This window comes from Fukomys damarensis, unplaced genomic scaffold, assembly GCF_012274545.1.
Source record: "Fukomys damarensis isolate Sample0158 unplaced genomic scaffold, DMR_v1.0_HiC HiC_scaffold_16, whole genome shotgun sequence".
Classification (NCBI taxonomy): domain Eukaryota; kingdom Metazoa; phylum Chordata; class Mammalia; order Rodentia; family Bathyergidae; genus Fukomys; species Fukomys damarensis.
This window is the reverse complement of record NW_022900928.1, coordinates 26,204,707-26,218,504: the sequence shown is the minus strand read 5'-3', so window position 1 is coordinate 26,218,504 and position 13,798 is coordinate 26,204,707. Positions and strand designations below refer to the sequence as shown.

General features: G+C 55.2%; 1 protein-coding gene across 1 annotated transcript in view; it reads left to right on the top strand.

Moving 5' to 3' along the window:
* The window catches only part of Pde2a (phosphodiesterase 2A), a 53,205-nt gene that overhangs the window by 36,352 nt on the left and 3,055 nt on the right, over positions 1 to 13,798 (top strand). Inside the window, exons 9-28 of the mRNA XM_033763932.1 lie at positions 3,983 to 4,042; positions 4,663 to 4,816; positions 5,022 to 5,074; positions 5,283 to 5,357; positions 5,453 to 5,494; positions 6,009 to 6,077; positions 6,300 to 6,430; positions 7,319 to 7,430; positions 7,861 to 7,900; positions 8,137 to 8,200; positions 8,581 to 8,653; positions 8,783 to 8,960; positions 9,420 to 9,532; positions 10,153 to 10,230; positions 11,053 to 11,175; positions 11,607 to 11,677; positions 11,952 to 12,074; positions 12,425 to 12,512; positions 12,690 to 12,737; positions 13,639 to 13,713. Coding sequence (XP_033619823.1) covers positions 3,983 to 4,042; positions 4,663 to 4,816; positions 5,022 to 5,074; positions 5,283 to 5,357; positions 5,453 to 5,494; positions 6,009 to 6,077; positions 6,300 to 6,430; positions 7,319 to 7,430; positions 7,861 to 7,900; positions 8,137 to 8,200; positions 8,581 to 8,653; positions 8,783 to 8,960; positions 9,420 to 9,532; positions 10,153 to 10,230; positions 11,053 to 11,175; positions 11,607 to 11,677; positions 11,952 to 12,074; positions 12,425 to 12,512; positions 12,690 to 12,737; positions 13,639 to 13,713 — 1,770 coding nt within the window. The remainder of the gene's footprint in view (positions 1 to 3,982; positions 4,043 to 4,662; positions 4,817 to 5,021; positions 5,075 to 5,282; positions 5,358 to 5,452; positions 5,495 to 6,008; positions 6,078 to 6,299; positions 6,431 to 7,318; positions 7,431 to 7,860; positions 7,901 to 8,136; positions 8,201 to 8,580; positions 8,654 to 8,782; positions 8,961 to 9,419; positions 9,533 to 10,152; positions 10,231 to 11,052; positions 11,176 to 11,606; positions 11,678 to 11,951; positions 12,075 to 12,424; positions 12,513 to 12,689; positions 12,738 to 13,638; positions 13,714 to 13,798) is intronic.

Sequence of the window (13,798 nt, the reverse complement as noted above, 5' to 3'; positions counted from 1 at the left end):
GGGTGGAGGGGTGGTGGTAGACCTTTCCAGCCAAGGTTCTGCAGCTTTTCCAGTCTGCACTGGTGTGGAGAAGGGGAATTCAGTATGTTTGTCCTCTTCTAGGCAGGGAATGGTTAGCACCCCAAGTCTCCGTTAATGGGGGTTCTGCTTCCACTGAAGTGGCTGCCACCCGGGCAGATGAAGAAGCCTGTCTGGGTGTGTCTGGGGACCCCTCCTGAGCTCATTAAAATGCAGTTAAAGGGTTCCAAGGTGCCTGACCTTTCGAAGGCTGCTGCAGAGGAAGGTAGCAGCTGCCAGGGGAGGAGAGGGGCACTCGGCTGGCTCTCCGTGTCCCATCTGCCCAGCTGAAGGAGACCAGGCCCCTCCTTGGCTTCTCTGGCAAGCTCCTTCCCCGCCCCAGCTTCTATTCCTACAAGGAAGGGCTCTGCAGTTGGCAGAGTGCTCAGTGGGTGGCTCCCCTCTCCTTTGGGCATCTGTTCCAGAGCTGGAGGAGGACCAGCTGAGGGGAAAGGGTCTGGGGGTACGGGACTCCTGAGAAGCGCTTCCTTCTCTTGAGGTTGTGAGGATTGGGGCAGAGGGGAGGCAGCCCCAGCAAAAGAAAGACATTGGGAAAGTTATTCATGTGTGGGCAGCACAATGGTCCCCATGTCTGCTGGCCAGCTTGGCTCCTAGTGGGCCAGAAGTTTAAGCTTCAGCCTGCAGGGAGGAAAGGTGGGTTAGATCAGGTCACTTGAGTCTAACTCACCCAGCAAAACCCCTCTTGGTTTATGCAGGCCAGGTGCTGGGTCAAACTGTCTTTGCCTTTTGGGAACTTTCAGTTTGAGGAAAGGCAAGCACACCCTGGGGGCACCACAGTCCAAGTGACATAAGTGGTGCCAATGTGTGCTCTGGTGGCAGAGGTTGGAGCAGCAAGGGGCTCCTCACAGTGGAGGAAACATTAGAGCGGGGCTTTCGGGCGTGGTAGGAGGTTGAGAGGCAGGGAAGGGAACAGCATGAACAGAGTCAGAGAGAGAGGGAGCGGTGTGTTGGGGGACAGGGGTGATCCTGATGAGGTGGAAGTATGGGGTACATGCTGTTGAGGAAGATGCTACACGGGTTTTGGCTGCTAGAAGTTTTCTGCAGCCATCCCCTCGCCTCCTCAATTACCCTAGGCAATGATGCGCTCTCAAAGGGTGTTTGGATTATTTACCACCTGCCGCTCCCCAAGCCTGCACCTTCCCACTCAAGTAGCAGTGCTCTTCCCTAGGGCAACCTTCTTCCCGAGGGACTCTGGGAGATGCTGTCTAGGCCACAGGATCTCACATCCTCCCAGAGGCAGCACAGGCAGCCCCAGACTCCTAGCTGTTGCCAGATTCTGAGGACAGAGGGTGCAGAGGGTAGAGGGAGTGCCACAGGGCAGATCTTGTGGGAGTCATCAGCTCCTTCTTCAAGCCTCATTCTTCTCTCTGAATCTCTGCTCTTGGAATTCATCACCCCATCATTCATCCATCTATCTACCCAGCCATTAACTGAAGAATTATTTGAATACTCATTAAGTGTCAGGCTTTGTGCTGGGTTCTGGGGAAACAGAGATGACCAAAACAGACCAGGCAGGCCCCGCTTTCATAGGCCATATAGGTCTGGAGGGCATGACACAAGCAAAATAGGGGTAGAATTTCAAATGATGGCAAGTGCTAGCGAGGAAAACAAGGAGTCCTGCAAGTATATTGGGGCCTGAGGGGGCCATAGTCAGCCGAGTGCTCTCTGACGATTATGCCATCCAGGTGCAGGGCTGTGTAGCTGAGTTCTGGGCCTTTGCAGCTTGAGGCATCTTGGTTATGGAATCTTTGTGTAGAATCTCTGGCAATGTTCTTTAGTGCTGGAATAATAAGTCCCTTTGAGGAGGGGGCGTTCCTTGGTCTCTGGCATTGGGTGTTTCATTTGGACCCACTCTCCCCTCAGCTGTGCCCACCACACCAGCTCCTTGCATGTGGATGGGTGTTTGTGCCACAAGCCACTTTGTGAGGTTGAGGGATTGGCAGCTGGGCTGGGCTTTTTACTTTCTCTAGAGCCCCAGTTCCCGTGGCTGAGTGTTCCCACTGGGCGCCAGACGTCCACCCTGATTAGCAAGAGCAGGTGCAAGCATGGTGAACCAAAGGCTATGTGTGAGTGTACTGGAGTAACGGAGTGTGTCTGTGTATCCGGGCACCAGAATTATGTGCATGGATCTCAGATGCCTGAACTCGAGTTTCTTGTGTGCAGGTGTGAGTGTGCAAGTGTGGGTGGGGTGCACACTGCAAGTGTGTGGATGTCTTTGTGCCTGTGACTGCGCTGTGTTTGTGGGTATGTGTCTCTTAGAAGAGTGAGTATTTGTGTGTCTGTAGGGGCCCGTGGTTCTTTGTGAGAGTATGAGGCAGCTGAGTAGCCTGGGACAGGTGTTAGGGGGACTCTATGATTCCTTCCCTTCCCTCAGCTTTTCCAGTCACCCAGCTCTGCTCCTTCTTTTCCTGAAAAATAGGTCCAGGTGGAAGGAGCAAGAAGGATGCCCTCCTCCATATACTAACAATAAAATGCCACCATATTTATGTAAACCACCTGCAAGTGAACCCTGGCCTCAGCTTCTGTCTGCTCCCTGTGCTGTGGGCATCACAGAGCTAGCTCTTCCAGAGCTTAAGCCCAAGTCTCTTTTAGGCTTTCCTTTTTCCAGTCTGCTTCCCTAATTCACCCCATACCCTATAGACTGTGGGCCCGGATGCTAATTCTGCAGTGGCTCCCCAGTACTCTCAGGCTAAAGCCTAATTCCTTAACCTGGCACTCAAGGCCCTTCCCTCTGTGGCACTCTGTACTCTACCCTGCCCATGTCATCTACCCACACACCTGCCACCCAGTGCCACCAGGACAGCCTCCTGCCTGCAGGGTCCCCCTCTGGCTCTGCTTGTCCTGTCCACGCAGGGAGCCTCCTAGATGCCTCCCCACCCGGCTCCATGGCCCAGGCCATCTGTGCTCTCCTTCTTCCTCAAGTATGAAGTTCTGCACCTCCTTCAGCCACATCCCCCTTTCCATCCTCATCCTGCCCCCGCCATGCCTGCCATGAGCTTCCTGGGAACCTGCTGGTCTCTTCCTCTCCATCTGCTCCTGGCAGGGGACCCAGAGCAGCAGGGGCTGCTGAGGCTGGGGTGTGAGGGGGGAGGATGCAGGAGGGGCCCCAAGTGTAGGCACTGCAGGAGCCTTGCAGGTGGTAGGCAGTTCGAGGAGGCAAGGAAGCTGGTGACACAGGTGGGAAGCCCTGCTGGCAGGGCCTGCTGTGGGCCGTAGATTGCTGCCCTTCCCTCTGCTCACTGTCCTCATCAAGCACCCAGGCAAGAGTAGAGGAAGACACTTCCCTGAGCATGAAAGCTGGCTGAGGGCAGCCCTCATCCTCTTTGGGCCTTGGTTTATCTGCCAGGTAGAAGCTGGCATCACACAGTGGTGAGAATCACGTGTAAGACAGAGCACTCCACCCATCCACCCATCCACCCATCCTCCCATCCACCCATCCACCCATCCATTCACAGGTGCTCCCCATGGCCTTGAAGATGTATCTTCTTGGACTCTTTTCTTTACCCCAGACAGAGGGGCAGCTCAAACCCTAATTCAAAGTGGATGGAGCTGGGAGGCTGAGGCTAATGCCACCAATTCTAAAATCTTGGCCCGAAGGGCGTTGCCAGGGCTCAAAGGTCTGTCTCTCCGATGCTGCACACTTGGACAGCGGTCATCCCAGCAACGGGATTATGCTGATGCAAAGTGATGGGCACAGGCAGAATGTTCCACTCCTTGGATCTGCCTTGGAGGCTTCTGGTGGGAGGGGAGGTTCCTGGAGCTGTCTGCACGGTCAGAAGGACGGGCTTGTCCTCGAGGCGCATGGACTGCTGTGTGTGGTGGTGGGGTCCCGTGTGTGCTGGGCATGCGGAGGGCAAGCGGGCTGGGAGAGGTCACAGCTGGTCCCCTTCTCCGGTCCCTCCAGGTGCACTGTGGCCAGCTGAGTAACAGTGAGGAGTCGAGCCTGCAGGCAGTGGAGAAGCATGTGAGTGGGCTAGGGCCGTGGCAGGCGGGGACTGCACAAGATTTGCTACAGCTGTGAGAAGACGACCTGGCCAGGGGCTGGGCGGACCTGGTTCCAGTTCTAGCTCCACTGCCTTTAAGCTGGGTGACCCTGAGCCGGTCACTTAACCTCTCTAAACTCCAGCTCCGCATCAAAAAATGGGAGAATGACAGCACTGACCTACCTAAGTAGTGCAGAGAAGAGTCAAATATTTGTACGTACTTAGGAAGGACTAAACTACCTAATGATACTCAGGCTTTTTTCCCCCTGAGGTTTCAGGATTTTGTGTCCTAAGATCTCCCCACCGGTGCTAGAGACAGAAGTCCGCCCTGGGAGGAATCTAGGGCTGGGGTAGAGACAAATCCTATAGTGTTCATGGGACAAGTTTATGGGACAAGTTCGTTTCCCAGGGACGTCTAGGGACAGCGGGAGCCCTCTGAAGGGTGGAGAGCCTCTTGCGCGAAGTTGTTTAGAACCAGGGCGGGGCGATGAGCACAGCAGGCAGAGGGAGCGGCTCAGCAAAAGCTGGGAGGCCCGGCTCGGGCGCAAGGCGAAGGGGTGCAGGTGGGGCGGTGGCGCGCTGACCTTTCTGTCCGCCCCAGACCCTGGTGGCCCTGCAGAGGGTGCTGGCCCTGCAGCAGTGCGGGCCGGGCGGGGGCCCCGGAGCGACCCAGAAGCCCCCGGCTGAGGCGGCGGAAGATCAGAAGGGCGGGGAAGAGTACAGGGACCAGGACCGCAAGATCTTGCAACTGTGCGGTGAGGACCGAGCCTAGGCAGGTCGTGAGACTGGGTCAAACCTGTAGGGGAGGAACCCAGAGAGGGCGGGGCCCGAGAACCGGGGCGGGGCCTGGCGAGAAGGGAGGCTGGGAGAGGCCTTGCAGAAGCGCAGGACTGGGCGGTGCCTGAGGGATGGGCCACCGCTGCGTGTCGGACCCTTTCTAACTCCACCCCGCGCTTGCAGGGGAACTCCACGACCTGGATGCCACTTTGCTGCAGCTCAAAGTCCTCCAATACGTGAGTCCTCAGCCCCTCCAACCCACTTGCGCGCCCTGCCTCCCTCAGGGGCCAGCATCCCCTGGAGCCCTGCGGCTCAGTTCAGAGCAAGACGTCCCGCCCCTCCTTTCTCCTCCACTAACCCGAGACAGCTGAGAGAGGCGAAAAGGGTGGGGGTGCATGTGACTCCACGTCTTCGATTCAGCACCTCTCTCTGTCCCCTTTTCAGCTGCAGCAGGAGACCCAGGCATCGCGCTGCTGCCTCCTGCTAGTGTCAGAGGACAATCTGCAGCTTTCCTGCAAAGTGAGAGCCCAGGTCCTCGGTGGGGAGGGGCCTGGTGCTGACCGTGACTGCCTTTCCACTAATTAACTAGTCCCCACCCCTCCTTGGTCCCTTAGGTCATCGGAGATAAAGTGCTGGGGGAAGAGATCAGCTTTCCTGTGAGTCCTGTACCTGTCCCCTGAGCTGGAGTCTCAGGGACAGTTAAGGCCCATCAGGAACTCCTAGGATCTGCCCAGAGACCGGGTCCTCTAGAATCTCTTGGAATTTGGTGGGATTAATCGGGATCAGGGGATCTACTCAGAAATGTTACAAGGGGTCACAGTACCTCATGATCAGGCTCCACTGAGAGAAATTGCTTATCTACAGGAAAGCTTACTTGGGACCAGCTTGCTTCTGCTGGAATATTTCTAAATAATAAAGCTGTTGAGATCAGTGAGAATCCTCAAAATCTACTTATCTCTCTCCTAGTTAAGGAAGACCCTAGAGTCCTCTATAAATGATTCAGTCAGACCCACACACACACACCAATTCTCTACTCCTTAAGATTGGCTCTACCCACTCTTTGGACTGACTGAAGTCTGTTGAAGTTTCCAGATTTAAGGAGTGGGGATGGGTTCAGATTCCTGATCTGGAGAAAACTGGGCCTTGATACAGCCTTTCCTCACTCCCCAGCTGACAATGGGACGTCTGGGCCAAGTGGTGGAAGAAAAGAAGTCCATCCAGCTGAAGGACCTCACCTCTGTAAGCTGTGGCCAGGCTGAGCCTGGGGAGAGGGAAGGGAAAACCTCCCTCACAGACCCCAAAGCCAGGGCAAGCTAGAAATGGGGATGCAAGACCTAGGGCCTTTGTAACTCCCTGCCCCCATGTATAGCCTGTTGCAGAGAGTGGTAGAGATCTGGAGAAGAAAATGGACCCCCTCTCCTTCCTTGTCCTGACCACTCTGCCCTTGCCTTCCCTCTCCAGGAGGATGTGCAACAGCTGCACAACATGCTGGGCTGTGAGCTGCAGACCATGCTCTGTGTCCCTGTCGTTGGTCGAGCTACTGACCAGGTGGTGGCCTTGGCCTGTGCCTTCAACAAGCTTGGAGGAGACTTGTGAGTCCGGGGAGGGGAGATGTGGTTAGGACACACAACCGAGAGGCAGGGCTGGGCTCCACATGGGTGTCAGTGCAGAAAGGGGACTGGGCAGGGGTTCCAGCTGTGGTGAGCTGAACAGTTTGTCAGTACAAGGCTGTGGGATTAAGAGGGCCATTAAAACCTGGCAGTAGCTGCTGGCGGAGACACAAGTAATCGCTGATGCTGTCACCCATTTTGGCTTATTTAAAGCCATGTTGCTGTCCAATCTTGTTTCCCTTCCCTGGCACTGCTCCTACCTGAGGCTGGAAGAGCACCAGGGAAAGAGCAGAAGGACACCCAACTCTGGCGTGGGAAAGTGTCTAGTCTGAGGGAGGAGACCCAGCTTTGGTCTCAGTAAATCCCTTCTGGGCACCATGTTGTGCCTGTAGTTCAGCTCCTGAAGTACTGAGGCAGGAGGATTGTGTACGCCCTGGAGTTTGAGATCAACATAGCAAGGCCTGTTTCATAAATAAAATAAGGGGCCGGGGATTTAGCTCAGCGGTTCAGTGGCCTGCCTTGCAAGCGCAAGGACCCAAGTTCAATCCCCAGTACAAAAAAACCCAAAAAAAACAAAAAACAAAAAACCCAACAACAACAGAAACAATAAAATAAAATAACTTCAATTTAAATGAAAATAATTGATTATAGAAAAAAAAACCCAAAATAAAGACGAAGCAACAGCCTGAAGATGAAACTACATTTTGTTGTGAGGAGAAGTGGAGCCCTCCCTGCAGGGAGCCCCCAGTCTGAGGGGGAAGGCAGGCAACAGAGCAGCCCCAGTTGCAGAGCATTTTGGTTGGCTTCCTGGTGGCATGGAAGTAAAGAGAAATGGAAAGAGAAGCCTGTCTTCCTTTCCCTCTTCTCCAGCTTCACGGGCCAGGATGAGCATGTAATCCAGCACTGCTTCCACTACACGGGCACTGTGCTCACCAGCACCCTGGCCTTCCAGAAGGAGCAGAAGCTCAAGTGTGAGTGCCAGGTGAGTTGTCTGCCTTGGCTTCTCCCGGGACCCGCTCACCCTGCTCACCCAGCTCCTGCCCTAGAGGCCCATCCACCAGGGAGAGGCTTAAGTCTTTCTGGGCCAATGGCAGCCAGGGAGGTGACCTGGTGACCTGGAGCCCTCCTACTGGGAAGGTCCACAGTTTCCTCAGGCCCTGTGCCTGGGCTGCAGGCACTGTGTGTCATCTCCCTCTAGTGTTTAACGTGGGTACTACAGAAACATCTGGGCCACTAAGAGCTAAAAGGTGAATGTACTCAGTAGCCAAATAATGTATTAGTCACTGACCACTTCCAACCTGACCAGAGAGTTCTAGGGGGGATAGAGAACATTCTGGGATATTGAAACTGGGAACTGGGTGGGGTGAGCCCTAACCCAAGTCCCCTGTGGTCTCCAATCTCCTCCATCCCAGGCTCTTCTCCAAGTGGCAAAGAACCTCTTCACTCACCTGGGTGAGTACACGGCCCTCCTCCACAGCCGGCAGTTGGGGAGGAGAGTGGGGAGCTCCACAAAACCTCACCTTCATGTGGTGCATCGTCATCTCGTTGGCTAGGCGGCTGCGATACTGGGCTTCATTCACTTTTTTGTACAGGAGAGGCTGAAGAGAGAGAGGGAAAGGTGGGCTAGAGCAAAGCACTGTGGGATCCTGGTTTGTGCAGCCTGGTCTCACCTGTTTCTTTCTCCCCAGATGATGTCTCTGTCCTGCTCCAAGAGATCATCACAGAGGCCAGAAACCTCAGCAATGCGGAGATGTGAGCAAAGCCACCCAGGGGACAGGGTGAAGGAGGCCCCGGCCTCAGTCTTCATGCCTTCCTCTCCTCTCTCCTCCCCTGCCTCCTTGTGGGGCCCCATCTCCACCTTTCCACAGATCCTTCATTTGCTCTAGGTCTCCCTCCCTAGACCGTAACATCAGGGGCGGGGATGGCTTTGCTCCCAGTTCCTAACACAGTGCCTAGGACATAGTAGTTGCTAAAAAAACTTTTTTTTTTGAGTGAAAGAATGCCTGGAATCGGTTAGCCCCAAGAGGCTCTTACTGCTGCACTCCTGCGAACCTCAGAAATCTGGCTTCCACACAAGTGGGGTGGTGGGAGAGGGGTGTCAGAGCCCATAGACCAGCCCCTTTTTTTCATAGCTGCTCAGTGTTCCTGCTGGATCAGAACGAGCTGGTGGCCAAGGTGTTCGATGGAGGTGTGGTAGATGATGAGGTGAGTGTGAGGGAGCATGGGGGGCGTGTCTGGGAGCCCACAGGGGGCGCTGGGGCGCAGGCCCTATTTGCTGGTCCTCTCTGAGGCTGGGCGGCTCACTTCCTGGCTCCTCCATCCTTGCCTCTCCAGAGCTATGAGATCCGCATCCCAGCTGATCAAGGCATTGCAGGCCACGTGGCAACCACCGGCCAGATCCTGAACATCCCCGACGCATACGCTCACCCGCTTTTCTACCGTGGCGTGGATGACAGCACTGGCTTTCGCACACGCAACATCCTCTGCTTCCCCATCAAGAATGAGAACCAGGGTGAGGGCTCTTGGCGTGAGGGCGGGGCCTGACCTGGTCACAAGTCTTCCCAATACCCCAGTCTTGGAGCTGAAGGAATTAAGTTTTCTAGATGTGGGATGTTCCCTGAAGAAAGTAGTGGCCCATACCTGTTATCCCAGGTCACAAATTTGAGCCCAGCCTGGGCAATTTAGGGTCGTCCTGTGTCAAAATAGAAAATTAAAAAGGGCCTGGGATGTAACAGTGTGAAGGCCTTGGGTTCAATCCCTACTATTGAAAAAAAAGAAAGGACAGAAAAGAGAATCCCTGGGAGAGGGCCAGGGATTTAGCTCAGTGGTTCCATCGCCTGCTTTGCAAGCACAAGGACCCGAGTTCGATCCTCGGTACAAAAAAAAAAATGGTTAAGAGAATCCCTGGGAGAACAGGTCCCCCTGGACCCCTGGACCAGTCAGTCATCCTCAGTCCCTCTCCCTCCCCTAGAGGTCATTGGTGTGGCGGAGCTGGTGAACAAGATCAACGGGCCATGGTTTAGCAAGTTTGATGAGGACCTGGCCACTGCCTTCTCCATCTACTGTGGCATCAGCATCGCCCATGTAAGGGGAGGGACTGTGGTGTGCCAACGTGGGACACCCCCATTCTGTTACACCTACTGGATCTCCTTGCTTTGTCCTGTGCTCCATTCCCAGGGCTGGGACTCAGAGGCCTGGGGCTGTGGGTATATGCTGGCTACTTCTAAACCTGGGTCAGCCATGTGTTCCCCATGTCCATCTGAAAATTGGGAATAGCATTTCCTGCCCTGTCTACTCAGCCTTCCGGGACCACAAAAAACCCTGGTTGCCAAAAATCTCTCCCTCTTTTCTGGAAGCAGCCTTAACCCAAGCCTCTGAGCAACTTCTTTTTGGCAAATGTTGGATCTCATTGTGCTGGCCTGTTGGTAGATCTGGCCTGAGAATCCAACCCCTGATACTGTCCCTCCCCCCACACACCCTTTTTCTTGTTGCGAGCTTCCAGATCCATCACCCAGGCCTGGGTCAGGCTCAGAAGAGGTGAAAAGTGTTAAGAGGACTGTACTTGGGGTTGAAACCAAAAGGCTCTGGCTGGGGTTCCAGTGGATGAGGAAGGGGCTTCTAGTCAAGTCCTTTGTACCAGTTCCAGACACTTTGAGGATCCCAAAGTGCTTAGCTCTAGCCCGCCTTTCCCTCTCTCTCTTCAGTCTCTCCTGTACAAAAAAGTGAATGAAGCCCAGTATCGCAGCCACCTAGCCAACGAGATGATGATGTACCACATGAAGGTGAGGTTTTGTGGAGCATCTGTCCTTCTTGGGGCCCCAGGGCCACATGCTCCTCTATACTCCTTCGCTGCCTCTCAGAATCCTCAGTGGCCCACATGCACCCAGGGCTTTCTGATTGCTCTCTCCTGGGGGCGAGAGGGCAGACCTAGAGCAACATCTCGCCTCCCGCCCATACCTGTAGATCTCCTCTCCAGGTTGTTTCTCAGCTCAGCCCTAAGGCTGGAGCTAGCCTCAGGACTCCATCCAGGGAAGAACCTGTGTCAGCCACGTGTTCCCCTGTCCAGGGAGTAATTCCCAGGCAGGGCTTTCCCCCACTTCCTCGGGTATGGCCGGCAGACTGAATTGCTGGTAACATCCCACTCCTAGGCTCTGTGTCAGAAGAGCTGTCCCATGCCATGTTCAGAGTATGTGATAATCATTATTCATATGTACATTTCATCTCATCTGTGTCCAAACTGAAGCGTCTCAGACTCTGTGAATAGTTTCAAAATTGCAGCAGGAAGGATTGAGGTTAGACAGACACGGGGGAGGTATCCCCAAGAGAAGGAATGCTAGAGTTAGTGTCTGGGAAAGGCCACCGTGGTTGGGGGGTTCGTCACAGAGGGGTGCTCCCTTATTTTTGTTGAAGATAGGCTAGGAGGAACTATGCACAGGCTACAGGGCTGTGAGGGGAGGGTGGCGATCTGCCAGTGACAGTCCACGGAAGGGGGCCCTGACTGTGGGGCATTCTGGGGGAACCCCCCACAGCTGTCGTGGGAATTTGAGGGTGGGGAGATTGGGTAGGAGGAGGCCATCTTCAGTGCCTTGGGTGGGCCCTTCCAGGTCTCTGACGATGAATACACCAAACTCCTCCATGATGGCATCCAGCCTGTGGCTGCCATCGACTCCAACTTTGCCAGTTTCACCTACACCCCTCGCTCTCTGCCCGAGGATGACACTTCCATGGTGAGCTGGCCCTCCTCTGCTTGACTAAAGAGGTGAAGTTAGATGTGTGTGAGAACTTCCTGGTCAACAAGGCTGTGGAGACTGCAGAGCTGCTGTGGGCGAGTGCTCTGCCATTGCAGCACCATGGGCTGCCCGGGGCTGGCCGGGATGATCAGCAAGAGCTGCTGCAGAACTATTGATGCCTGGGCATGCGGCCTTGGGGTTTTTAGTCTCTGCCCTGTTTCTCTAAGTTTTTGTGTGTTTGGTGGCAAGAGTATTCAGTTCTTAGATCCTTCAGATGTCTTGAGAATGTTTGATTCAACTATTTTATAGTCTGCTCGTTGAAAGTTCCAAGCCTCAAAAATTTTGAGTGTGGTACTTCAAGAAGGGTGCAGGCAGGAGTCCCATGTTGATCGAGTGTCCCTCTGAGCCCTTTGTCTCTCCCTCTCCAGGCCATCCTAAGCATGCTGCAGGACATGAACTTCATCAACAACTACAAAATCGACTGCCCAACGCTGGCCAGGTGTGTGCCCCCAGCTGTCCCGTCAGCACAGACGGTCCCAGTATCTGTTTCCTCCTGTCCTCCACTCACATCCATCACACCCCACCTTCTGGGGTCTCTCTGAGGATGACCAGGGAGGTCTGGTCTTGTGGGGGTGGGGAGGATTCACAAGTAAGAAGCAGTTCTAGGACTTGGGATCGCGAATAATGAAAGGCAATAAATGGGGCAGGGAGGAGCCTCTAGGGTTCCTGGGGGAGGAGAAGCTGAGGCCTCTGCTGGCTTCTCTTTCCCCTAGGTTCTGTTTGATGGTGAAGAAGGGCTATCGGGATCCTCCCTACCACAACTGGATGCACGCCTTTTCGGTCTCCCACTTCTGCTACCTGCTCTATAAGAACCTGGAGCTTGCCAACTACCTCGAGTGAGTGGTCACGCCACCCCTACAGCTGGCGGCAGCTGGGGTCCCCCTCCCTGAGGTGGGAGGCAGCTCCTGCATGGCAAGCCCTTTACCTGCATCACTCATCAGGTCCTCCTGCCAGCCCAGGGAGGAAAGGGGTGTAGCCTCACTTTCCAGGAGGGGCTTGCTCACAGTGACACAGTCAATAGTAACGGGCCTGTCCCTTGATCCAAATCAGTGCCTCTTTCCAGGAAGGAGACCTGGGTGTCCTGACTGGCTGTCTGGGTGGCTGCTGGACACCCAGATGTCTTTCCTCGGGGGTCCCAGAGAAGTAGCTGCGGGTGACCTCTTTCTCCTTTCTGCCTCCCAATCAGGGACATTGAGATCTTTGCGTTGTTCGTTTCCTGCATGTGTCACGACCTGGACCACAGAGGCACAAACAACTCCTTCCAGGTGGCCTCGGTGAGACCCTGCCCTCCTCACAGTGGAGGCTGTGCCTGGGTGTCTGGGAGTCTCACCCCTCCCAGCCTGAGAGGAGGTGGGGGTGGGTGAGAAAGAGCAGGCCAGTGTTGAGCGGCCTTTGTGGGGAACCCTCAACCTGTGCATGAGGAGTGACCAGTGTTTCCTGGGCTCTTGCAGAAGTCTGTCCTGGCTGCACTCTACAGCTCCGAGGGCTCCGTCATGGAGGTACAGCCATTCTGCCCGATGCCCGGTCCTCCTCACCCCCACAAGGCCAGTGATGTGCAAAGTCAGATGATGGCCCAGCTCCTGTCCCCAGACCATGCTCTCCAGACAGCCTGCTGAAACTTCAGGCATCCCTGGGGGTGGTGGACCCCCCATTTTTCTGGAGGGTACTGGAGGGTGCAGTTGCAGACAGGGCGAGGTGGGTGTAAGGGACACCTAGGCCGGGTTTGCAAAGGAAGCACTTGGGTCTGGCGTGGCTCCCTGTGCTATCTGGGGGCATCTCAGTGGAGTTCTCCTCCATCACACTCAGGTTGGCCTTGGATTGTGGGGTCTGGATGTGCCCTCCACACATGGGGGCTCCCTGGCCTAGGGGCACAGGTTTTGGCTCAAGATGGGAGCCCAATTTCCAAGGTGACCTTGCCCTTGGCTGCCTCCTGCATATACCTCCAGAAGCCACCCCTGCTTGCTCAGGCCCCAAGAGGCATGTGGGGCTCACTGTTTCCCAGAAGATCTGGTGGCAGCCCTGGCTGTGCTCTCTGTTTCCAAGGATGAGCCTGCTCCTCCTCATAGTGATAGTCCTTCAGCGTCGAGAGACAGGGCCTTGCCCTCGCCTCATCACTGCCTGTCTTTGTCAGCAAACAGATGTTTTCTGCATGAATTAGTGTCTAGGATTTCAAGGGATAACTTGAAAGTTTTCCAACCTGTGAGGCCCTCCAAGATTACCTTACTGGGTCTTTCCTTGAGGCAGCCGAGGAATCTGAGGCATGGAGCCAGCCAGGGACTGGCCTGGGTCACACAGGGGGTAGAAAAAGAGCTCAGAGAGGGATCTGGGTGCCCTGGCTCCCCCTTCTGCCTGCTCTGTTGAGCCCAGGACTGGCAGGGCCTCTCTCACCTCCCCCTGCAGAGGCACCACTTTGCTCAGGCCATTGCCATCCTCAACACCCACGGCTGCAACATCTTCGATCACTTCTCCCGGAAGGTGATGGGCTGGCCAAGGGGCGGAGGGGGCAGGGGCAGGGAGCTGGCTAAGACCTCAGAAGGAGCTGAGCCCCTTTGGGGTGGGT